The sequence below is a fragment of the Mus pahari genome, chromosome 4 (assembly GCF_900095145.1).
Source record: "Mus pahari chromosome 4, PAHARI_EIJ_v1.1, whole genome shotgun sequence".
NCBI lineage: Eukaryota > Metazoa > Chordata > Mammalia > Rodentia > Muridae > Mus > Mus pahari.
Genome location: NC_034593.1, coordinates 22,510,977 through 22,534,878, shown reverse-complemented (window position 1 = coordinate 22,534,878; position 23,902 = coordinate 22,510,977). Strand labels below are relative to the sequence as shown.

Sequence of the window (23,902 nt, the reverse complement as noted above, 5' to 3'; positions counted from 1 at the left end):
TGTGTGTGTGTGTGTGTGTGTGTGTGTAAATTTTATTTTGCTTCTTTGAATGATATTCTTGTCCCTTGAAACCAAAATAATCCAAAGTGATATACCTACCTCTCCTAAGGATAGAATAGCACACACTCAGATAAAACACTTCACTAAAATAAAGATCCAATGAATACAAATGAATAAGAATTACACAATAAAGACAGAGGAAGAATGGTCTAAACAGAAACCCCAGGCTAAGGGTAATTGCTGTAATTGGGAGTGAATTTTATCTCTGACTTTCTTAGCTGCCAAGACAAAAAGGAACCAAAATAAACGTCCTTATTCCTGTTAAATAAAGAGAGTATATCACTTCATCAAGAAACTTTCTTCAGCCAAACTTCTGAGAACAAAGTAAATTGTTGGGGAATTTTACATAAGGATCACTGAAAGAAAGTGAACCTAAGAGATGGTTATTGAATGTTGCCAGTAGTTCTATTAAGATTAACCTCTCTGCATGACAGACATCAACAATAATTTATAACCAACACACAAATCTGTTACCATGTTGAATATAATATCTTAACAAAAATATGTCTAATTTCACTGTTGATGCCATGACCCTGTGACTAAAATTTGAAGATGGCCAGATTATCAAATCCTTGATCATCCACCTCTGGGCTAAACCCTGACAATGTTCAAACTCAGACATGAGAGAATGATTCCTGATCAGAGAAACGTCACCTTTATAGTATCACAGAATTCGGTAACATCAGGCCAGCAGTATAGTAATCTACATAAAAACTTGTGAATAGATGTCCTTCTGAACGGGCAAAGGAGAACAAGTCACTAGAACCACATATACTCAACAGACCCCGAGGTATATCAGGTTCATCTGATTGATAATGTTACTAAGCTAGTAGAACAGCCTAGAGATACAGATATAAGAATATGTCTTATGATGTCTTTCTGGACAAAATACAGGCTTGTTTGGGCTATGGAAGAAGCTAGTTCACTCATTCATAGGATCCCAGACATTAGAAGTAAATGACTTCTGATGTTCAGCTCTCCAGATAGATCGGGTACAGGCTGAGCTGCAGAGAAGTAAGGTTGTCATGGTAACAGTTAAGTTGCTGGACTGTCCACCAGTGCCCTTTCCATTTGATAAGATTAACAGTATCAGGTTTTGCTCTAACTAGGATGGAATGCGAGTGGGAACTCTCTGCTCATCACTGAGGTATTTGTTTGGAGTACAGACTGGGTCTAAGGTTGGGCTTGAGTGTCTGAAGGCCTCTGGATGGTTGGTGTGGAAAAATCTATGGAAAGCTGGGGAACAGTCTTATTCCCTGAGAAGCTCCGTGTGCTGAGAAACGAGGGACACTGGAGTGAGTCACAGCTGTCCTTATCAGTCATGGATCATGGACTGAGAGAGGCCTGCTGGCTTACACCACAGCTCGGGCGTGGCTCTTTACCTATTTAGCCTTCTTTAATTAGTGTCTCTATGTTCCAAGAACAAGTGAAAATTGAAAATGTAATTTCTTTATGTGTCTCCCGACCTCCCACAACGAATCAGTGGCTTAGGTCTGTCCTGCCAGACATCCCTAACTCATTTGTTACTGTCCATCCCGAGTCCAAACTGACAGATCATCTCTTACCTGATCCCATGGGAGAGGCCTCTCTGCCTGATGGCCAGGTGCCTGAGCAGAGCAAGTCAAATCATGGGACTCCCCTTTGTAAGATCGATCTTGGGGTTAGAGAAGTAGCCCAGTTGTTACAGTTCTTGGCTAGCATTCCTCAAGCCTTGGGTTCCGTCCCCAGCAACACACAAATGTGAACTTTGTGTTGCACACCATAGTCCCAGCAATTGGAAGGTGGAGTCTGAAGGATCAGGAGTTCAAGGTCATCCTTGTATACCTAGTGAGGTCAAGCCCGATCTACATGATACTGCTTCAAAAATAAGTAAGTAAGCAAGCAAGCAGGTAACGCGTGCGCTAGGTTTTCTGAGAGGATCTGAATCTCCACCCTGACCAGCAAAGCTTTAAATGACCTAAGTGTTCAGCAGTACAATGTCACTGGTCACTCAGTCTGAAAGCCACTGGAGTTCAAGCTGTCTAACTGGCACGTTCTCCTCAGCCTCAGTCTCTTCTCTGACACTGCTTTCTGCTTTTGCTCTTCACTCGCTTGAGAATCAGAACCCCCTCTTCCTCCTCGCCCTGGTAGGCTTTTACCCAATGCCTCACTGCTGTGGAGGGGGTTTCCTGGCTGAGCAACCTCCTGCCCTCTCCCGTGTTTGCCTATCTCGACTTCGATCTCTTCCTCAATGTGGAGTCATATGGCTACTGTATGATTGTCTCTCAGAGACCATGAGACTTAATGGCAGGGACCTAGTCCATACCTATCATCCATATTCCATAAGTAGTATTTGCATTATGGTGGGTGCTCAGAGAATTAATGAACAATGACCATAAGATGCTGGAAGCCAAGGGCTCTTTCGTTGGTTATCAGCATAACTAAATATGGCACGGAGAACCAGTCTGTCAGAAGGCGGTGTTACCTTACGCAGAGATGTGGAAGAGGCTGGGTGCTCAAGTCATCTTATCCTACATTTCAGGCATTAGCAAACTGAAAAAACTGCCCACAAGCACACAGGAAACTTCTAGAAAGAATTGGAAAATTCTTATACGACTTCTAAAGTCCTCTAATAATGGTAGTTATGCAAACAGGGAAAGAGTACTTACTGGGGTTAATGTGTCTAAATTAGACACGCTGGCTAGCAAGGTTGGAGACACAGTAGTCACTAGGAAATATTAGAGTCTATACTTAGGAGAACTGAGACAAATATTGTTGTGACTATGTAAAAGATGGAGGACCTGCAGCCACATAAAAGCACAGGCAGCCAAACTTGGTCCTTCTGACCGTCCTCTGACCTCTGTCCACTGTGGGACCTGTGGATCCTCCAATACTCCCCTCCCCAAGCACACAGGTGTGTACATATACACACTGAATAATAATAATAACACATAAAATAAACACTTTTCTTTAAAAAAATGAGAAATGATTTAACCCTTTACAAGCCAGATTAGACCAGTTGTCTCTGAAATTAAGTTTGTTGTTTTCAGGTCAAATCTCAGAATCTTTCCTTGACCAAAACTGTTCATATTAGAGCTATATTGCTCAAACTAAATAGTTCTCTTGGTTTTATTACTCCGTGAAGGAACTAAATGTTTCTGTTTCTCCCAAATCTCAGTCTCCAATGTTGGAGGTGGGGTGCTTAGATAATTAGGTCACGAGTTTGAAGAACTTAAGATATGGAGACCGGTGCCCTTCCACTGATATGCGATCTCCCTCCCCTTCTTTCTTGCCTTTCCTCTCTTTCTTTCACGGATACATAGAATCTAGTCTTCATCCTACAAAAAAATCAATCAGTGCATTGGTCTGCATTCATGGCTATCAGAAATATATTTCTGATATTCAAGCCATCTAGTATACGGTATTCTTTTATAGAATATCCAAGTGGCTAAGACAGACCTCTCGCCCCCAAAACATGCTGAATCCACAGCAGCTAGGAATATATAAGCCTCTCATTTATTAGCCTTGACTCTGTAGGAAGAGAAAGTTATCATAGTAATAAACCAAATGGCGTGTGGGCAGGAGAGATGGCAATCGCCACCGAGACATGAGGTGACACAACTCAGAGCAAGTCAACGTGATAGATTTAGTCAGATTCTTAACTATGTCTCAAGAAAACAATTTGTTCTGGTGTGTCCTTGGCTTTGTGATTCTAATAGTGGCTTGTGTGGCCACATGAAAATTGTTATCAGATTGATCAGTGCCAAAACACTAAGAAAGGATATGTGTCGGTTGTCTTCATTGCCTTTTCTCTTGCTGTGATAAAATACCCAGACAAATACACTTTCTTCTGGCTCTCAGTTCAAGGGTAGAGACCATTGTGGCAGGAAAGAGAAGGCCTTAGGAGCTTACAGAAGCTCATCACATTGTCCCCACAGTTAAGACACACAGAACAAGCCCAGTGTGGTATGGTGGCACATGCCTTTAATCCCAGCAGAGGCAGAGGCAGGCAACTCTCTGAGTTTGAAACTAACCTGGTCTACAATCAAGTAAGTCTAGGACAGCCACGGCTGGTTACCCTGAGAAATTCTGTCTCAAAAAAGCATACATAACAAAACGAAAACCCCAAAACAAACAAAACAGAACAAGAACGATAACAAAAAACACAGAATGATAAAAGCTGTTAGCAGTCGGTTTGCTTTCTCCATTTTATACAGTTCAGGATCCTCTGCCCAGGAATGGCCCCACCCACAATTAAGATGAAGCTTCCCACATCAATTAACATAATCAGGATAATCACCTACAGTTGTGCCCAAGAGGCTCATCTCTCAGGGGATTCTATGTTCTGTCAGGTTGACAACCAGCACCAGCCATTAATGGCTGGACTCCAAATGCCTTAATTAGCTGAAATGAGAGGACGCAACATAAATAAAATTTAATAAAATTAAGTATCCCATCAATTAACAAGTTAACATTAAGATTATATCTGTTGTATACACAGTATGCATCTTGACATGTTTTTGTGGCACAAAAGCATGAGTTAATAGGATGAGAAATTTACTAACAAAATTAACATTATATTTGACTAACGAGAGTTTCATCCAAATTGAGGTCAGAACGGGGACCACTATTTGTGATCAGAATGTACATTCTGACCCTGTCTGAAATACTAAGAATGGAAACTGGCTGCCTAGCTTTCGGAGATGAACAAGTGGGTTCCCAGAAGTGGTGGGAGATCCCTGAAAAATGTCTGTGTGTCCCAGACAGGTATGCATTCAGGAGAATAGACTCTTAAGGAAACACTGGTAGGGGGTGAAAGGAAGGTGAGCACTGTCAGTTTGTCTGTCCTCCCCTCCCCTCAAGCAGAGGCAGGGTGAGCACGGCAGAGACAGTTTAAGAAACCTTCCTTTGGAGTTGGAGCTGATGATGAACGAAGCCTTCTCAAAAATTCTTTGCCTTTCTTTGGTGGTCTTTGGTCTACGGTTAGTTTCTCAGGTCTTAGGATGCAGATGAATCCATGCTGCTTTGGGATATAAAGTAAGACCTGAGGGCTGGGGAGATACCTCTTCTGGTAAAGTGCTTGTGCTCTATTATGAAAACCTGGCTTTGAGCCCTAGCACCCACACATAGTGCTGCGCTTGGCAGCATATACTTGTGATCCTGGTTCAGGAGAGGAGAAGAAAAGAAGGGTCCCTGGGACCCAATGGCCACCAGCCTGGCCTGCTTGGAAAGTTCTAGGCCAGTGAGAGAGCCTCCCCTAAAACAATGGATAGCTCCTTAGGAAGGAGGCAGGATTTATCACTAACCTGCCCAGGTGCTAACCCTGGGCTCAAAAGTGTGAGACCTGGCAACCAGTTAGCTTTTGTCTTAACCCTTCTGATAACTGTGGGGCAGATCTTACTGGGGATGTTTTGCTGCCTCTTCCCCCTCCCCCTCCCCCTCCTCCTCCCCTCTTCTTTTCTTTTCTTTTCTTTTCTTTTCTTTTCTTTTCTTTTCTTTTCTTTTCTTTTCTTTTCTTTCTTTCTTTCTTTCTTTCTTTCTTTCTTTCTNCTTCTTCTTCTTCTTCTTCTTCTTCTTCTTCTTCTTCTTCTTCTTCTTCTTCTTCTTCTTCTTCTTCTTCTTCTTCTTCTTCTTCTTCTCCACCTTTAGCCTTGAACAACAGTAAAGAAGGGAGAGCCACAGCTTTATTTACCTAGCTAAATAGTTTTGGAGGAATCTGTTTTTGCTGAAGTTGCCACATTGATCTTATATTGTACTGTGAACTCAACTTTAGTGAGTAATCTAGTAAATCCCGAATGCTCCGGAAAAAAAAATTGATTGGTGTTTTGTCAGCATTTGTCCAAAAGTGGACAGCAGATGTGGCTCTAAATTGTATGTTTTCTATCTAAAGCTAAGATCAGGTTTCAACATGAGAGCCAACCTATGCCTGTCTATTCGGTAGCCTCAGCTACGCTGGGAGGAAAGATGCAGGACTTGTAGGAAGCTGGGTACCTAGCCACATCCACCTTTAAAAGCTGCCCAAGTCCAAGGCTTCAGGCTTTCCTGTTTCCGTTAGGTCAGTGTTGCCTACCTTTTGTAACTATGTAAATCCAGACCAGAGACTAACTTTGCTAACTTTGCTTCCTTTTGTATGAGGTAACCAACACTCTCTTTGTAGTGACAATGTTTCGAAGCCTTTGTACTGTGTTAACATCTTAATTTTGAAGCATCTTCATTTGGGTGTTATTTTTGGATCTAAGTACAACCTCAGGAACATCTTCTTAACTGTAAGCATGGTTTGGAACGCAGGGCAGGTGGCCCAGATTGCCGCCACTTGGGAGTGGATCTGATCACTCTGGCTGGAGGCCCTTGTTCCCATTTCCAGAAACATGACTCTGGACCCAGTCTTCATCATTTCCCAACTCAGTTCAGAGTAGGCCTCTCTCACTCCAGCTTTGTTCTATATCCCACTGTGAAAACAATCAACCTGGAAACCCATTTCAATCAGTTCATGCCTCAATAATCCCAGTGTTTCCCCTTGTGTGAAAGCTAACTCCCTCAGTAGTCCCGAGCCTTGATCAAAAGTCCGTCCTTTTCTTTGAAGCTTCTAATTTTCTGACTCATTAATAGCTCTAGGAGAGACCACTTCATTCACTCAGTCACTCATTCAAGGATGAATTCATATTTATTTATTATCAGGTGCTGTGGTTTGTGATTTTAGCAGGAAACAGTGGCATAATTTTATAAGAAAATTCAGGCTCAGGGGTCATTGGTAACGTGTGTGGTTAGGATGTCTCTGCTTTTCTTTATGCACTGTGTCTATGTATTGGCTATGTTTTCCAAGCATTTACTATGTTTCTTTTCCAGTACTAAACTGGTCTCAGAGGCTGGACTAAGAGGCTGCCTAAGCCACGGAGAGGATGTATACTGACAGGCATTTTGAAGTTAGCGCACCCTGTATGCATTGACTCTTTTTGAGAGCTGAGACTTGAGACAAGCCCCTATCTTCAGCTGGCCTCAGACTGATCTCCTCTCTTAGCTTCAGGATAGGTTACTAGGAAGGTGTTGCCACACCTGGCAACAATGACTCTTTGTAAGAAGAGAAATCCAGTAGATCTGTTGGGAGAAATAGGCAGAGATGTCTGTCCTCCTGTCTATCTTGTCTACCTGTTGCTGCGCTTGTCCCTTAATCCCTAGATTTAGCCTTTCTCCCACTGAAGTTTGCACATGTATCTAGTCCTTCAAGCGTCCCCAGTGCTTTGTAATCAATATATTCATGAAAAGGGGAGGGGCTCTGTAGTCTAAGGACAGTTCTAGGTTGATATAGAGAAAAAGAAATGAACTGCACTCGGCAGTGGAAGATACAAACGACAGCTTCTGAGCAACATGAGAATGGAAAATAATTAAGGAGAAGACAGTTACGGGCTGGAGGCTGGGAGGGGCCAAGTTGGGATGAGTAAGACAACCTTGGACAGAGAAGAGGAAGAAGGCATGCACAAGGGTCAGGAGTGTCTCTGGGAGGCCGAGGAGCTAAACTAGGCTGAAGGACATGGCTAGGGGAAGATGGAGAGGCATTGGTCCAAACTCAGACTGCATGGGTTAGATCTTGAATCTGAGCTGAGCTCTGTGGGCATTGGGGAAACCACTGCTTTGAAAGCATGTTTCCTTCCCAGATAAGGCTAAGATCTAAGATTAGAGTTGTATTTTAGAACGATGGGGACAAAAGCCCTTTGGGGACATTGGCATGAAAAGTGTCACTGAGGAGAGAGGGTTCAGCTTGGCTGTACTCACTATCTTACAAATAAAAGAGAATTGTAAACCCCACAAGGAAAAGAACTGTTTGTTAGGGTTCATATATTTCCGTGGGTTTTAATAAAGTAGTATTTCCTGTTATTATGTACAACGAGAGTGACAGATCCCTTTTGGTCTTTGTGGAACACTATAATAGTAGATGCTGGTGGAGTTATTCAGAATACCCAAGTAACAGAGGAGAGTTAATTATTTGATCTAATATCCCTGCTTCTAGAAAAAAATTTTTTTTTAATTTGTGGGTAGTACAGCACAGCCCCTTAACCTTTGACAGAGCCTATGCAGCAGGAATATAGTATATATTTAATCCATACACAATCATTAGCTAGTAGATCCTTTTGCATCTGACATATACAATTCAGATAAACGACAAGAAACTGTCTTTAGGGGCAACGATAGCTCAGTGTGTAAAGGCACTTGCCCACCACGTCTGACAACCAGAGTTGGAGTCCCAGAACCTGTGTAAGACAGACAGGACTTTTAAGTTTCTTACCCACACAAAAACCATGGTATGTGTATACTCGAGGCCACACACACATTCATACTTACTTTCACTTACTTACAACAGAAATAAAGTATGCCCAAACTGAATATTAAAAAAAAAAAAAAAAAAAAACTAAAAGGAACTGTCTTTACTCTTGTGAGTAAAGGCGTCTAGTCGGAAAGGAAAGGGAAAATAGACATTTAAATTTTGGTATCATAAAACTTGCTCATGCAAAATGCTGTGGGAAGTTAAAAGAGTAAAGAAAAAAAAATCACTGCAAGATTCTTCTGGGAATTACAATTGGAAAAGGAAATACGTGTTATGAGTGAAAAATAACAAGTCAGCTTTAATAATTACTGAGCAAATAGTGCGTTTGTAGTGATGATTACAGAATCTCATTCAGAGTCTCCTAGTTCTCTTCATCTCAGACTAGAGAAGTCCAACTGTGTGTAGCCAGGTTTGGCTTATGGGAAAGGGAGGCCTCGCCAAGCTACAGCGAGCTTGCGCTTGCTGCTGCGCGTGTACTGGGAGGCTTACGGCAGTGGGCGGGGCCCGAATCCCCATGTGGTCCCGACATCATTGACATGGCGGAATCCCCCATCAAACCCTCCTGGTAGTTATTTGAGCAGCGGCGGCGGCCCGAGGAGGCGGCGGAGAGCAGCGGCGGGAGCGGCGCAGGGGACGGCGCAGGGGACGGCGGGGATCCCGCGGGCGGCTGGCTGGGACGGCGTGGGCGACCCGGATTGCGGGCACCCGGAGCCCCGTTTCAGCCTGAGGGGAGGTAAGGCGTGCGGGAGCGGCGGCGGGCAGCCGGGGGACGTGCCACCCACAGTCGCTCTCGGGTCCCTGCGCTCCGGAGCCCGGCCGGACTCCGAGTCTGCACGAGTGCGCTCCCGGCCCCGGAGCACTCGGGGATGCCCGAGGAAAAACTTGGCTGCCGAGTCCCGATCGCGCCGCGACCGCTCGGCTGCCCGAAGCTCCCGGCCGGGTAAGGGGCGGCCCCTCCAGCCCCCGCTTGCCGGGGAAGAAAGCGGAGGATGCGGGGCTCGCAGTTCCCCTCCTCCCCGGGGCCGTCGCTCCGAAGAATCCGCTCCCCCGCCCAGATCCCCGCGGCAGGACCGCTGCCCGGGAGGGGGAGGGCGCGCGGCCAGGCCGAGGAATCTTCGACGTGTCACTTTGGGAGGCTGTAGATTTCCATATGGTGGAGGGAGGAGGGCGTGCGTGCGCGCAGAGCTGGGAGTCGGGGCTGCCTCGGCCCCCTTGGGGGTGCCGGGCTGCGACCCGGGACCCGGGATGCTCGCGGGGAGGGTCCCTGGGCGACCGGTCGCCCCCGCCCCCGCCGGGGCCTCTTGGGGACACTCCCCGCCCGCCTCTGGCCACCTCTGCGCGCCACGTCCTCCCTCCCCGTCCTGCCCCCTGGGCTCCCCCCGGGCTGGGGGCGGGAACCGGCGGCCGCGGCTGGACTCGGCGAGCCAGGCGGCTGCAGGCTCGGGCGGGGGAGCGGGGCGCGGCGGGAAGCAGAGGACGACCCGGTGCGTGTGGGCCAGCGGAGCGCGGGTCAGTCGGTCAGGCTCGAGGGGCGCCCCTGCCGGGGGTGGGGCGGCCGGGAGACCCAGCGGGTGGAATCCGCGCCCCGAGGCGGCGGGCGGGCTGGGCGGGCCGCGGGGACCGTCTGGTTCGGATGGCAGGCAGGAACGGGCTGCCGTGGGAAGGGCCTGTCAGTCCTCGCGGAAAGCGGGGCCCGGGGCCGTACCCGCCGAGCGTCCCCAGCGCCCGGCCTGGGGAGCCTGGGGGGTGGGGGGGACTCTGCGAGCGTCCCGGGAGACCTGGCTGGGCCGCCGGGCGGCGCCGCTGGCCGGGCGCCTTCCCGGAGTGAACGGCTGGGGTTGGAGATTTTTTTCGAATCTAGGCTCCCACCCGGCGATCCCAGACGAAGGAAGCACTGGCATTTTATCCAGACAGTGCGGATTGCAGACTTCCTTAAAAGTTACAACTTTTTATTTTCTTTTCTCTCAGGCCCAGCGTTTTCTTTAAACAAAATGTAGAATTTGGCCGCGATGAGGCTGACGCTGGAGCCAAAAATGCACACGTTTATCTCCATCCCGGCTAGTCCCCCTCCCCCTCTTCCCTCCCAGGCTTAATCATATTTTGGAACTGGTGAGGGCTTTTGTTGGGTGGGCACCCTTGATTGCTTGCCTGTTTATTTTTTAATGTGCAACTAATTTGATTTGAATTTCCTCCAGTTTCCAGGCCTTACTAGGAGAAGAAGCTAGGGGAGAGGGAATGTGCCACTTTTTTTTTTTTTTTTTCTTCTTTTTTATAAATGTGGCAAGAGGTGGGGCATTGGGAAAGGGGAGGCACCTGGTTGGGGCAGAGAGTTAGTAGGAGCAGACAGACCCGGAAGAAAAGGAATCCATTCTGGAGTAACATTCTTTTTTTAAAAAAAACAACAAAACAATACAAAAGAAATTCAGGTTTTGAGCAAAATTTCAGTGCTCTGTTCAGATTTGAGTTCGTGGCACTCCCCGTCTCCAAGTTAGACTGGGACCCTGGGAACCTGAGTTATGCCACACAGCGCATAGTAACTGTGACCTGGTTTTGTGACTTGTGTGGGGGCTGTGGGTTCGCTCCTCACTGGAGACTGACTGTGGATGCAGTAAAGACTGGTTTCAGTAAATTTCCTGGCTCCCTGGGAGCAGCTGTTGAAGAGGGTAAAGTCCCTGGGCATGCTTCTGGCCAGGAGGGCCAACGGGAGTTCATGCTTACTGAGTCTACGGAGATACACAGCAGCCTGGCTAAAAGTGTGGCCTCCTTGATTATTGTTTTAAAAAGTTGCTGTCTTAGTATTGTCCTTAAACTTCCATGTGCTTTTCAAGCATTTTATTTTGATGCTTATGAGACAAGATCGTGTTCCTTTAGCATCTATTAGCACTGTCAAGATCTTGTAGGGTGGGGGCTGGCAGTATCTAATGACAGTATATACGGTTCCAGAAAGACATTTTGGTAATCTTTTAAGACCCTTTAAAAATAGCTGTGATCAGAGCCTGGGCTGTTTGGAGGAGCCTGTCTTCTGGGGCTTCTAAAGGAATGCGGAACATGAGTACCGGCAACTCTCCTGGTTATTTCATTGGCATTTGTGCCCCTTCTGCCCAACTCTTAAATGATCCACCCGGAAGGGTCACTGGCACTTAATCACACGTAAGGAAAGTTTTTTGTGGGTGGTATTTTGAGACAGGCTTGGGCTGGCCTCTCCAAGCTGACCTCCTGCCTCAGCCTCCTGGATGTTGGGTGACAGGTATGAACCACATGCTTGTTAGAGCTTGTACTAATGGTATATTCCTCCTTAGATAAACAAGTTTTCTGCCTTTTATACATTACTTGATTAAGTTTTGAATATTTTGATTTCAGTTGTAGTAAATGTACATTTTATAAACAAGGGCATCTAAGTTCACAGAAATCAAGGTACCAGTAATTCAGAATAATGTCCAGGGATAGAATGGTTCTGACTAGATTGCCCTGCTGTAGCCAGGGGGCACATGTAATCGAGCATTTCAAATATGGCTCTGTGACTCAAGAATTGTCGTTTGAATTTTATTTTTTCCAAATTATTTCAAACTTAAATTTGAAACATAGAACTTTCAGACTCTCAAGTCTATTGACTTTCAACTGTGCCATATTGCTTTTTGCTTTTTGAATCACCAAGTTAAGTGTTCTTTCTTTACAGTCAGAAGATGGTTTAAAGTCTACACACACACACACACACACACACACACACACACACACACTTGGGTTGAATTCATATTCTAAATAGAGTTTAAAGTCTGGGGTAGGTGTGCCTCAGTCTGCTTCTCCAAACAGAGTGAGAAGTTAGCTACTTACATCTTAAGGTGTGTATTTGTCAGTCAGCACGGATGAGCAGACCTGTAGCTGAGACATTTAGTTGGAATAGGTGCCTGTAGGAATTGCTGGTAAAGGAGCTAATTTGTACAGATATTTCAGTGTAGTAAAGTAGCATAGTGGGGCATGGTGGCGCACACCTCTAGTCCTGGCGTCTAGGAGGCAGAGGTGGGAGGATCAGGAGATGCTGGCCTGCCTTGCAGTCCAGGTCAGTTGGTCTACTCTTCTCTTTGCCCCAGACGTGTGAGTATTAGGAAGCAGGGTGAAAGGCGTTCATAGAATTGGAAGAAACAAAAACCACGCCACTGGCATCTACGTCACCTGCTCATCTAGGCCTTCTTTTAAAGGGGCTATCTGAGGCTGTCTTTGTGGAGCTACAGCACTCTTCTGAAGAATTTAAGTAGTCTTGCTATCAAAATATAAAATAAATTATCAAGCGGGGTGTAGTGGTTGTTGGTATACGCCCTTAGTCCCAGCACTCAGGAGGCAGAGGCAAGTGGATTTCTGTGAGTCTGAGGCCAGCCTGGTCTACATAGGGAACTCCAGCCAAGAGTTGGACTGTATGTCTATGTCTATATCTGTCTATCTATATGCATGTATATGTATACATATATGCATATATACATAAACATATATATGCATATATACATGCATGTATAAATGTGTATGTACATATATATACACATACATACATGTGTGTGTGTGTATATATATATATATATATATATATATATATATATGCTGTATAGTGAGACATAGCACCCCCCAATCAGTTATCAAATGTTAGATTTATTCACAAATTGTTCTAGACTAAACCAGCAGGAATGACCATTTGCAGTGAGCAAACACTTAGAGTTTCCTTTGAGTTTCAAACCTTTTGAGTTTCATTTGGTGACAGAAATTCCAAAAACGTCCGTATGTCCTATGAGATATAGTGACAGTCCAAGAGCATTCATCTGACTAGATCCCATCTGCAGACATCCCAGAACCCAGCACCTTTCCTTTTTGTTTTGAGGGTAAGGGGAGGGGCATCTTTAATAACAAGGTGGCAGGAAGATCCATTTAACGAATAAGTGTTCAATTTGTAAAAGTTATTTTCCCCACGAGATATAAAGTAAGGAAACATATTTTAACTCCAAGAATAGAGTGTTTCATTTGTGAATGTGTGTGCACACATATATATCTGGTGTGGAAACCACACTTCTCTCTGTCACTGTCTCCCTTATTCTCTTGAGACAGGGACCCTCTCTGAACCCGGAGCTGGCTTGGCAGCCACAAACCCAGCAGTCCTCCTGTCCCACCTGCCATTGTGCTGTGGTTACAGGAGCCTGTGGCTGCAGCAGGCTTTTAAGTGGATCTGGGGATTTGAACTCTGGCCCTTACGCTTGCATGGAAGCACTCCTACCCACTGAACCTTCTCTCCAGTTCCCCTTGTCTGTTTGTTTAGTCACTTGGGCTCGTTTCTCAAATGGTTCAAGAACAGATAAATGAGAAATAATGTCTTTTATTAGGATTTAAAAGGAAATTTACTTTTAATTATGTGTATAACTGTGTGGGCCCCTTCATGTGAGTGCGGGTACTCTTGGAGGTGTAAGGTTTCCTGCAGCTGCAGTTACAGGTTGTGAGCTGCGTCAGGTTAGTGCTGGGAACTGAACTCTGTTCTTCTGTAGGAACACTGCAGGCTCTTAGCTCCTGAGACAGCTTAGCAGCCTACACTTTATTAGGAGTTTTAAGAAAGAACTTCCATGTTCAGTATAAAGATACCTGAATGTGTGTGTATCCTTCAGAGTTACAGGGATAATCGCAGGTTATAATTGTGACTCCAGAACACAGAATCCCAGAGACCTATGGCAATGAATCAGTTTTAAATTGCAGTATTATTTTAGTGTGAATATAAATCACATTGCCTCCAGCTATCGGAAAGTTATAAATTCAACCACAGGCCAGGCATTGCTTAATGAGAACATTCAGCCGTTTGAATGTCTTGTTCATACCCATTCCTGGCCGTGGGGAGCATTTCACTATTTTAACAGAATCAGGATAAAGAACTGTGTTATAAATAGAATTATAGTGTCCCAGGGAGTGTGCCAAATATGGAAACAAGATTTAGCCATGATATATGCGTGTTTCAGTTTGTTAGGACATCAAGATACAAGTGAGAGACTTATTGTAATCGTAAAGCTGTTGGGTGACAGGCAAAGATTAAGGGCTGAATCTTAGCATGAGTTTGGTGTCAGCAAACATAGTTTGTCAGGGAATCATTTTCCTTTGCACCTATGTGTCTCTGGCAAACTTTTAAACCTCCCTTAACTTGGGTTTCCCCATCTTAATATAAGGAGAAAACAATTCACATGTATCTTTTAAAACAATTATCATTGTTATGATATCATTATGCTAGTCTGTGTCTTTAAAAAGGTTTGACAAAGCTTTACCTGAATTGAGTTTGTTATGATGACAGTTTCAGTTCAGCTGGCCCTGTGGAATTTGTGTGTTTTAGAGACCATAGATTTGTGCCGAGACAGTTTGAAACTCATTTACTTTCCCTTTTGTGGTCAGTTAATAAAACTTTAAGCTTAGTTGTTTCTATTTACTCCTCATTACCAGTGGACTAGGTCCTGCCCCTAAGTTGCCCTCTCTGTGTTGTTTGGCTGGACCAGCATTGTTGAGTGCCTGTGCAGGCCAGTGTGGCTTTCTCAGGTCAGGTTCATTGTGATGATGAAGCAGGAAGCGCAATTTCTGAGGGGATTCCAAGCCAGAATGACAGGCAAGGCTTTAGTCCTTGCGTTGTCCGAGCCTTTTATTTGAGCTTTCAACACTTGCAGCTGGGAAACCAGCCTTGTTTTCAGGGCTGGCCAATTTCTGCAGCCTCCCTGCTTTCTAAGTTGAAGACACAATTGCTGTTTTCCACCAGTGTTACTATAGCTGGAGAGTGTTTCCCGGTGGAACTCTATTTCCAGGTAGACCTTAGCTCTTCGCTGTCGGGAACGCACGTGGGTGGTGGAGGAGCAGTTTTGTTCTCCAGTTTACACGACAGTATTTAAATCAGCAAAGTACCCATACACAGAGGCTTCATGTTAGCTTTGGAGCAGGTGGCGTGCTATGCCTTGGAGGGATGGAAAATGCCTGGATCCTGGTAGCTAGACGGGGACACTGTCAGACTGAGCACGGGAGGGTGGCCTGGGATCGCCTGACCCCTCTGCGAGGTCCAGCCAAGGAGAACCCAGTCTCAAGTCCTGGCTCATCTGGCCCGACAATTCTTTGTAGTAGATTTAGTAACAAGGCTCAGTCCTTGGAGACCAGAGGTATGTGGGACAGGAGCTGTGGGACAGGAGGGCGAGGAGGTTTCAAACTCCAGCCTGTCATCCTGTGACGTTTCGTGGACAGCCTTCTGTCCGCGTGGATGTTTCTTCCTGTGAACTTAGATCAACCTTTGAATTTCTTTTCCTTGCACTGGGTTGAGATGCGCTGATTTCACATCCATAAGTCCTAATATTCTTGGCAATACCGTCAATTCCAGCACAGCTCCTGATCGGAGCTCCTGTTAGATCTCATGGCTATAGTATTGTTTATCCTCCCCGTGACTTCTAGATAACTCACTGTGTGCACGCGCATGTCGGGGTGTGGGAGGAGTTGTGAGACGATGCTGAGCTAAAGGCAAAGAGAGTTGAGGGTTTGGTAGCTATATATATTTAAAGTGTCTTGTGTTCAATGACTGTATTTGAGCGGAGACGGTAATTTTATTTCAAACCCTTATTGATGCAGAAGACATTGACTTGCAGGCTAGGTTCTTTGTTAACGGCATATTCTACTTTCTTCTTTTTCTTTTGACAACGGCAAAGCATTTTCCTTCTCCCACGCAGAACAACTTGGCCCATCTTTTCAGAAGGTGTAGAGAACAGACTCCCTCCGACCCCTGGAGCAGGCCGGTGGCCACTCCAGTTCTTCTTTCCCTTTCAAAATTTGACAGCTAGTGAAACTGGAGTACCTGCAGCCTACTGAATTTAGGGACCTTCGGGATGACAAAGTCAGGACTGTTGTGCTTGTGGTGCAGGCCCGAGACCCTGAGTGCGAGACCCTGAGTGAGAGGCCGCGCTGAGCAGGGCATATCTGTAAACTCCCGTGCTATGCTGGAGCTGCAGAGGGGAGGAGCCCCGTGGCTCGCTGGTCACCCACGTGAGCTGAATCCACAAGCTCCAGGTTCACTGGGAGACCCAGTGGAGATGGACTGAGGAAGACACCCAGTGTCACCCCCGCCCCCCCCCCCCCTCTAAAAACCCAGGAAGCAAATGAGGTAATTTATCTGGTAGGGCCTTGGATTTCCGTCTTCTGGGGAAGAGACCTCGTTAGCAGTACCTTCACTGTACTGTGTCTAGTTGTGGCTAATTAGCACTTTTTAACTATCCAGCCAAAGCTAGGATGACGGTTGACCTCCCATTCCTAATGAGAAGGTTTGGGGATTATCAAGATGGCGGCTGGTCAGGTCAAAGCATTTGCAGTCAAGCCTGATGACCTGAACCTGAACCCCAGGGCCTGCCTGCATAGTGGTAGGTGGGAACCGACCCTTGTTATTCTCTGACCTGTATACTTGCCGTGACACACCCAAGCCCTCCCAACTCCAAGTAAATAATGCCAAAAAGAGGTCTTAGTGTAAATATCAAAAGTTTAAACACATCACCAGAAAAATAGTTGTCTGATTAAGAGAACAAGCCATTTTAGCATGATGGGAAAACTAGTACCCGTTAAAACAGCGTGGGCTGATTGTAATTCATTGTTGAGAACCTGTGGAGAAGGAGAGGACCCTAGAAAGTTGGAGCTCACAGAGGGTGCCACAAAATAGCTAGTTTTCTTCCTGGTGCTCCCATATGAACTTGAACCAGCACCGTGGCAACAACTGTAGCTGTATTTGCACCCAGGGTGAACCAGAGCGGCAAGAACAGCGCCTTTCTGACCACCCCCGAGTGGAGAACGACTGACAACTTGCTAGTTTTGGAGCTCCGGTGACATTTGTTTTGCCTGTGCTAACTTCATTTCATCTGTAAGTACTTGATGGCAGATTGATAAGGCAAAGAATTGAAGCCTTAAAAAAAAAAAATGTGTGTGCGCGTGAACTTGTGGAGTTGGTCTTTACAAGGATTCTGGGGACTGAACTCAGGTCACAAGGCTTGAGTGGCAAGCACCTTTCCAGGCCTGAGCCATCTCGTTGGCCCCTAAAGGCTTTAAGGATGTTAGTGGTTTTGTTTTTCTTTTGAGACAGGAACTCTTATTTAGTCCGGGCTGACCTAGAGCCCCACCATGCCTCTTTGCTGAGGATGCATTGCCTTGAGTGTCAGCTCCTCCTGTCTGTACCTCCCAGCGCTGAGACCGAGGACTGGGACTGAGGGTTGGAATTAGAGGTGTGTGCCAGTCTTCCGTTTGCTAATCAGGCGCTCTGCCCTGAGCTACATCTCTAGTCCCCTTGTTGCTTTTAGCTGCCCATTTGCCCCTCTCTCTGCCTTTGGGTGTAGTTGTAGGGATTCATGAGTTAAAAATTTAGATAGGTTAGAGGTGTATTCCTTTCCTATTTCTCCTAAAGGAAGACATTCTTGGTGACTGGAGGAATTTACCAGAAATAATCAAGTATCTTTAAATACATCTGTGATGACTAATCTTGGATGTCAACTTGACACACCTGAGAAGAGAAAAGCTCAATTGAAGAATTGCCTCTGTCGAGAATGGCTCGTGGACCTGTCTGTGAGGCATTTTCTTCATGGACAATTATGAAGTTGGGTTGGAAAGCGGGCCCAGCCCACTGGAGGTCCCAGCCCACTGGAGGTGGTACCATTCCCTAGGTTGGTGGTCCTGGGTTTGTAAGAAAGGTAGCTGAACTGAACATTAATAAGCCCGGAAGCTCACAGGCAGCAGCGGCCCTCCATGCTTTAACTCTTGTCTCTGTGCTCCTGTCTTATCTTCTTCCATGATAAGAGTGTAACCTACAAGTTAAACAGCCCCCCACCCCCATTAATTTTAGTCAGTGCTTCCTCATAGTAAGGAAAAGCAAGCTGGAATGACATCGCAGTATATTTTGTACCTGACACTCAAGCCTGAAGGATTTGTTTGTTTGTTTGTTTTTAAGAACATGACGACTCTAGGACTAGATTTGTCAGCTTAGAAAATATTTGTTTTCTGGGCGTGGTAGCACACGCCTTTAGACCCAGCACTCGGAAGGCAGAGGCAGGCGGATCTCTGAGATGAAGACTAGCCTGGTCTACAGGGTTCCAAGACAGCGGAGACTAGCCTGGTCTACAGAGTTCCAAGACAGCGGAGACTAGCCTGGTCTACAGGGTTCCAAGACAGCCAGGGCCACACCAAAAAGTCCCGTCTCAAAAACCAGAAACAATTCATATATTTACTGTATTTACCCCACTGGATTTCTTATTGCTGTCTACACGTACACGGCCCTGATGGCATGCCCTGGACATGAGGAGCCTTCTGGGGGCCACACTCCTACGCAGCCTGACGCTCCCAGTAGCCACCAGTCTCTCTGCCATTAGAGACGAAGCTGCCTGAGATTTCCAACTCTTTACAGGAGTGTGAAACCTCTAGTGTATTCTTAGGGTCTGTGCTCCCTTTTCTCTCATGTTTCAAGGTTTGCTGGGAGGTTCCTAGGGGCATGTGAGTCACAGCACACGCCTCGTGTACAAGGCCTTCTGTTAATTTCTTGCATGGCATTAATAGTAGAGAGCAGTAAAAGGCAACCGCTATCCTTTGTTGTTTAAATCAGTTGAGAAAAGTAATGCAAATGATCTATATTGCTGCCTCTGCTTTTCCTATTGTATGTTTTCTTATTTCAGAAAAAGTCATTCTGAGTTAGATTAGCAGTCTGTATTATTGAATCGAATAATTCCAAATACATTGCATTAGAATGCTTATGTGTTGCTCTTGGGCGTGTAAAATGGTAGATTTTCTGTGGAAAACTTTTTTATAGTTCATAAAAATATTCAACCAGAAGTAACCTATTGCTAGCAACTTGAGTCTGAGATTTTGATTCAGAAGGAAGTGGGGACTCAGATATATCATGGGCCCTGTGAAGGTGCTTACTGAAAGATGACCAAATGGCGAACTTATTACTGTACCTAGTGATGATTTTAAGAAGTATGAGAAAAATGAAACATTTATCTGGTAGGGCAGATTCTTCTGTCATCTACATAGCCCAGGCTGGCCTCCGGGTGCCCTGTAGCTCAGGATGAGCCCGGTCCTCCTGTCTTCACCTCCTGAGTCCTTAGATTAAAGGCTTTATGGGCATCACACACATTGCTCTGTGCTCCTGGGGCTCAAACGCAGGGCTTCCTGCTTGCTAGTCAAGCTCTACCCGCTGCATATCCCTAGGTTCCCTCCTGTTAACTGGGCTCAAGTGCAGAGGAGGCAATAAGCAAGTGGCAGAGAGTGACGAAGGCCTTGTAGTACTTGCAGTAGTTAGGTAGCCTGTTGCGTTGATGGCCCTGTAAGAGCACAGACACTTTCTCCTGCCATGCCTGGAGAGCCACAGAGAGCTCAGATCTACATGGACAGTTGCATTCTTGAAGCGTTGACACTGTTTGCTTTTAGGAAGCACACTGGTTTTTCCATCAAGTCACTCAGTAGTGCTAGAGATAGTTGCTTAAGAGATAGGATAAGAAACCTGAGCATCATGGGTAAATTACACACTCATGACACCGAAACCCACACAGAAGAATGCCATGGAAAGACTTACATTCTCATGCAAACACTGTCGGGAAAGACAGACCCTACTTACTGTTGCACAAGGCATTGTCCATTCATTTCTGAGTCTTGGGAAATGGTGAACTCATAGGGTGTGGCAGTAGTGTGCAAGCATGTTCTATAAGTGGGTATAGTTTCTCTTGACTATAACCATATATAACCGTATATTGTATACTCTATATAGTATATAAACATTACTGTATATTTAAGTGGCTTGGCGAAATGCCACCACATGAGTGTTTATGCATGGCTGGTCATTTTTATGACCTTTTTTCTCAAGAGGAAAGCTATAATTCCCAAGCAATAGGAAAAAATGCTAGAGCCATAGCATACCCCTTCTATATTGAGGGGGAGTATAAAGAACAGCCACTTTGTACTTAAGAATTACTAAGGGGAAAATGTCCTGTTCTTTGCCCATGGTCAGTGTGTTCCAGTGCTATCATGTTAGATAGGTTATCATTTTCTCAAGTTGGAACATCTAGAACTTTCCCCAACATGTCCTCTTCAGGGTTGTTGATTGTTGAACTTCTGAGTCTGGGGACACTCAGATTGTCTCATTGTCTGGACTATAGGGTGACTGCTGATCTAAATTGGGTTTTCCCTTCCCTTCCTTCCTCCCTTCCCTTCCTTTCTTGGTGATGCTGAGATGGTACCCAGGGCCTATGTGCTATGTGCAAGCACTTATCCTGAGCCAGGGCCCTCATGTTGACCACTGTATTCCCAGGCTGAGCTGGGATTCTTCTTTGAAGAATCTTGCTAATTATAGACATTTTGAGTTCCTGTTGTGTCGAGGTTATTTATTTATTTATTTATTTAAACTCAAGGAAATAAACACTTAATCAAAACATGGTTACCTTTTGTGCAAACCTATTTGTCCATCAAATACTATTTTAGAAAAAAATCAAAGTTCTCATAAAGTTTTGTGGACTTTCCCCAACTCAGATTGCTGATTTAGAAAATTTCTGCTTGCTAAAAATGTGGCCTTTGATTAAAAAGTTTTTTCTTGTTAACTGGACCCAGTTCAGAAATTATAATCATATATTACATATATATTACATATATATACATACATATCATATAATATATATACACATATACACACATATATAATATAACATATTATGTAATATATACACACATATACATATTACATAATAAATGTGTGTGCTATTGTTATATATACTTTAAATCAAGGTTTGTCATTTGGCCCAGGATGGCTTAGGACTTGCTTTATAGCTTAGGGTAATTTCAGACTCTTGATGCTTCTGCCTCAGCCTCTGGCCTCTGAGGTGTTGGGATGAAAGGCAAGTAATCCCACCAAAGCAACCGTACCTGGTTCCACATTTATTATTTTGCATGTTTCTCTGGGCTTGGAACAGTGTGTGTTTGTGTTCCCAGGGAGCTGAATATTAAGGCCAAGCAAAACTGAAGACCTCTCATGTGCTCAACTTGTCTATTGCCCGGAAACCTAAAATTTATAGTTTTGGTATAATAAAATCATAATATTCTGAAGCTCTCCCAAGAGGGAGCTGTTTTTCCTGGGTTGTTTTCTGTACTACCCACTTAAGTTTAGGAATGGAGGATGGGGAGGACAGAAGTAGGCTTCCCGGAAAGCCATCTGTGAGACACCGGAGTGTGAGGAGGATGGGAGGTAGTTCCTCAGAGAGGCTCTGGTGAAGCGGTACAGCGTGCAGACATGTCGCATGCTCCCCGGGAGAGACACTTCACTCTCCTGAAGGTCACCTCTGTGTCTTTGAGTTAAGCTGCTATGTGGAGTGAGATGCTGCACCCCTGATTTGCACCTGGAAAAGCAAACACGTTCCAATTACTGACCTGTCCCTGTTTTCCCAGTGAACCGTGTGGTGATGTTGGTTGTACCAAAGCAGCCAGAGGTCTGGGACATACAGGACTCCTTATTGCTGCAGAGAGGCTCCTGCAGTTAATTAAAGGTGACCTCAAGATTCAGAGGAGCCTGGAGCCTGGACCTTCCTGGACAGCCAAGGCTAAACCTGGCAGGCTGGCAGCCTTAAATGCTTCCTTTGTTAGAACTACTTAGCTCTGTACCCTGTCTTTAGAAAGTGAGTTCATGGGAGGTGAGTCGAGGACAGAGTCTGTAGTGAGGCCTTGCTGGGTTCTGTTCCTCTAAAGTTTGTGTGGACAAAGAGCCTGTGAGGATGCTGTAAGGATTACCACCCAAGGATCGTTTGTGTTCCTGCACAGGGTGCAGAAGGACATGGGTGCGAGTGGTTCCGATCTCTTCCTTGTTCGGCTGTGTATGACACAGAAGTGGTCTCTAAAGCTCTGATGCCTTTGGTCCCCTCCTCAGAGGGCGCTTGTCTTAGCTGCCAGGCCAGCTGGCTTGGTTGGTGGTACATCCTTCATGACAACGGGAAGAAAAGTTAATGTGTAAGAGTGTTTAATTTGTATCAAGTTATTTTCCACACAAGATGTAAAAAAAAAAAGAAATATATTTTAACTCCAGGAGTAGAGTGTTTCATTTGTGAATGTGTGTGCACACATATATATCTGGTGTGGAAACCAGAGTTCTCTCTGTCACTGTCTCCCTTATTCTCTTGAGACAGGGACCCTCCCTGAACCCGGAGCTGGCTTGGCAGCCACAAACCCAGCAGTCCTCCTGTCCCACCTGCCATTGTACTGTGGTTACAGGAGCCTGTGGCTGCAGCAGGCTTTTAAGTGGATCTGGGGATTTGAACTCTGGCCCTTACGCTTGCATGGAAGCACTCCTACCCACTGAGCCTTCTCTCCAGTTCCCCTTGTCTCTTTGTTTAGTCACTTGGGCTCGTTTCTCAAATGCTTTTACCACTATCACCTACAAGTGAAGATTTAATTAATTAATTTTGGGTAAGAGACACCAAAATTTGCTTGCATGTCCCCCTTTCCCCGGCCCCGCCTCCCACCTTGTTTTGAACTAAGGCTGGCTGTATAGTCCTACAACTCACTGTAGGACTGTAGGACGGCCATAGAGCAGACTGGCTTCACGTTTACGGTGAGCCTCTTGCTTCCTCACTGCTGAGATTACAGGTGCATACCACAGAACCCTGCCCTCTACACTCACATTTGAGGAAAGTATTATGAAATCATAGTCTTGTAGGAAATAAGCTCATTCTTAGAAATCTCTCTCTTTTTAAGGGGAGGTCTGTGATAATGGTGGAAGAAATATATTAACAAGTTTTGACACTCATATTTTACTTTAGGCCATATTTAGCAGTGTATAAAATTGCCATAGCATTTCATCGTTATTGAAGAGACAGTTATTTACAGGTTTGTTTGGTTTCTGGACATAATTTTAGCCTGCTTTGTTATCTATCTTGTATCCTTAGATATTAGTGGTACCTGTGGAATATGAGAGATCTTAGAATGTAACTTTTTTTTTAGCCTTTCTCATTTGCTTTTTAGATTTGAGACAACATGGAAACAGTGGTACTTTCTATTTATGTATCACCTTCTGATTCTTTTAAATTACATCATGCTTCTTAAGAGCTTATTTAAGGGCTGAGAGATGGCTCAGCAGTTAAGAGCATCGGCTGCTCTTCCAGAGGACCCAGGTTCAAGTCCCAGCATCCACATGCTACGACTGTCTGCAACTCCAGTTCCAGGGGATCTGATACCCTCACCCAGACATACATGCAGGCCAAACACCAATGTGAATGAAATTCAAATAAAGTTTTAAGAGCATATTTAAATCCACCAGGACATAGCCCTCGGTTAGGAAAGAATAGAGGACTCCCATCAGTGTCTCCAGTACGGAGTCTTCCGGCTTCTCTCTTTTGACTGTAGTTTTTGGGTCCCACGTGTTTGCCATTCACTTCCCTGTTTGACAGGTTTGTCTTTGCTAATTTGAGGAGCTGGGATAGTGGGCACGGACTGGTGTGGAGGTGGGTGGGAGCTGGGATAGTGGGCACGGACTGGTGTGGAGGTGGGTGGGAGCTGGGATAG

At 45.3% G+C, this 23,902-nt stretch overlaps 2 protein-coding genes across 4 annotated transcripts in view; one reads left to right on the top strand and one right to left on the bottom strand.

The window, feature by feature from the left end:
* Positions 1–8,928: 8,928 nt before the first annotated feature.
* LOC110320242 (translation initiation factor IF-2-like) lies at positions 8,929–10,260 on the bottom strand. The gene is made up of 2 exons (XM_021196147.1): positions 10,065–10,260; positions 8,929–10,010 (listed from the first exon to the last, which is right to left on the bottom strand). Exons 1-2 carry the CDS (start codon positions 10,258–10,260, stop codon positions 8,929–8,931), a joined length of 1,278 nt encoding a protein of 425 aa, XP_021051806.1.
* The window catches only part of Fndc3b (fibronectin type III domain containing 3B), a 290,533-nt gene continuing 275,628 nt past the window's right edge, over positions 8,998–23,902 (top strand). Inside the window, exon 1 of one of the 3 annotated variants that reach the window (XM_029537515.1) lies at positions 8,998–9,092. The gene's annotated coding sequence lies outside the window, so the exon portion shown is untranslated. Of the gene's footprint in view, positions 9,093–9,766; positions 9,869–16,663; positions 17,244–23,902 lie in introns of those variants that run through there. The other 2 variants (XM_021195296.2, XM_029537516.1) reach the window with 2 other exon arrangements.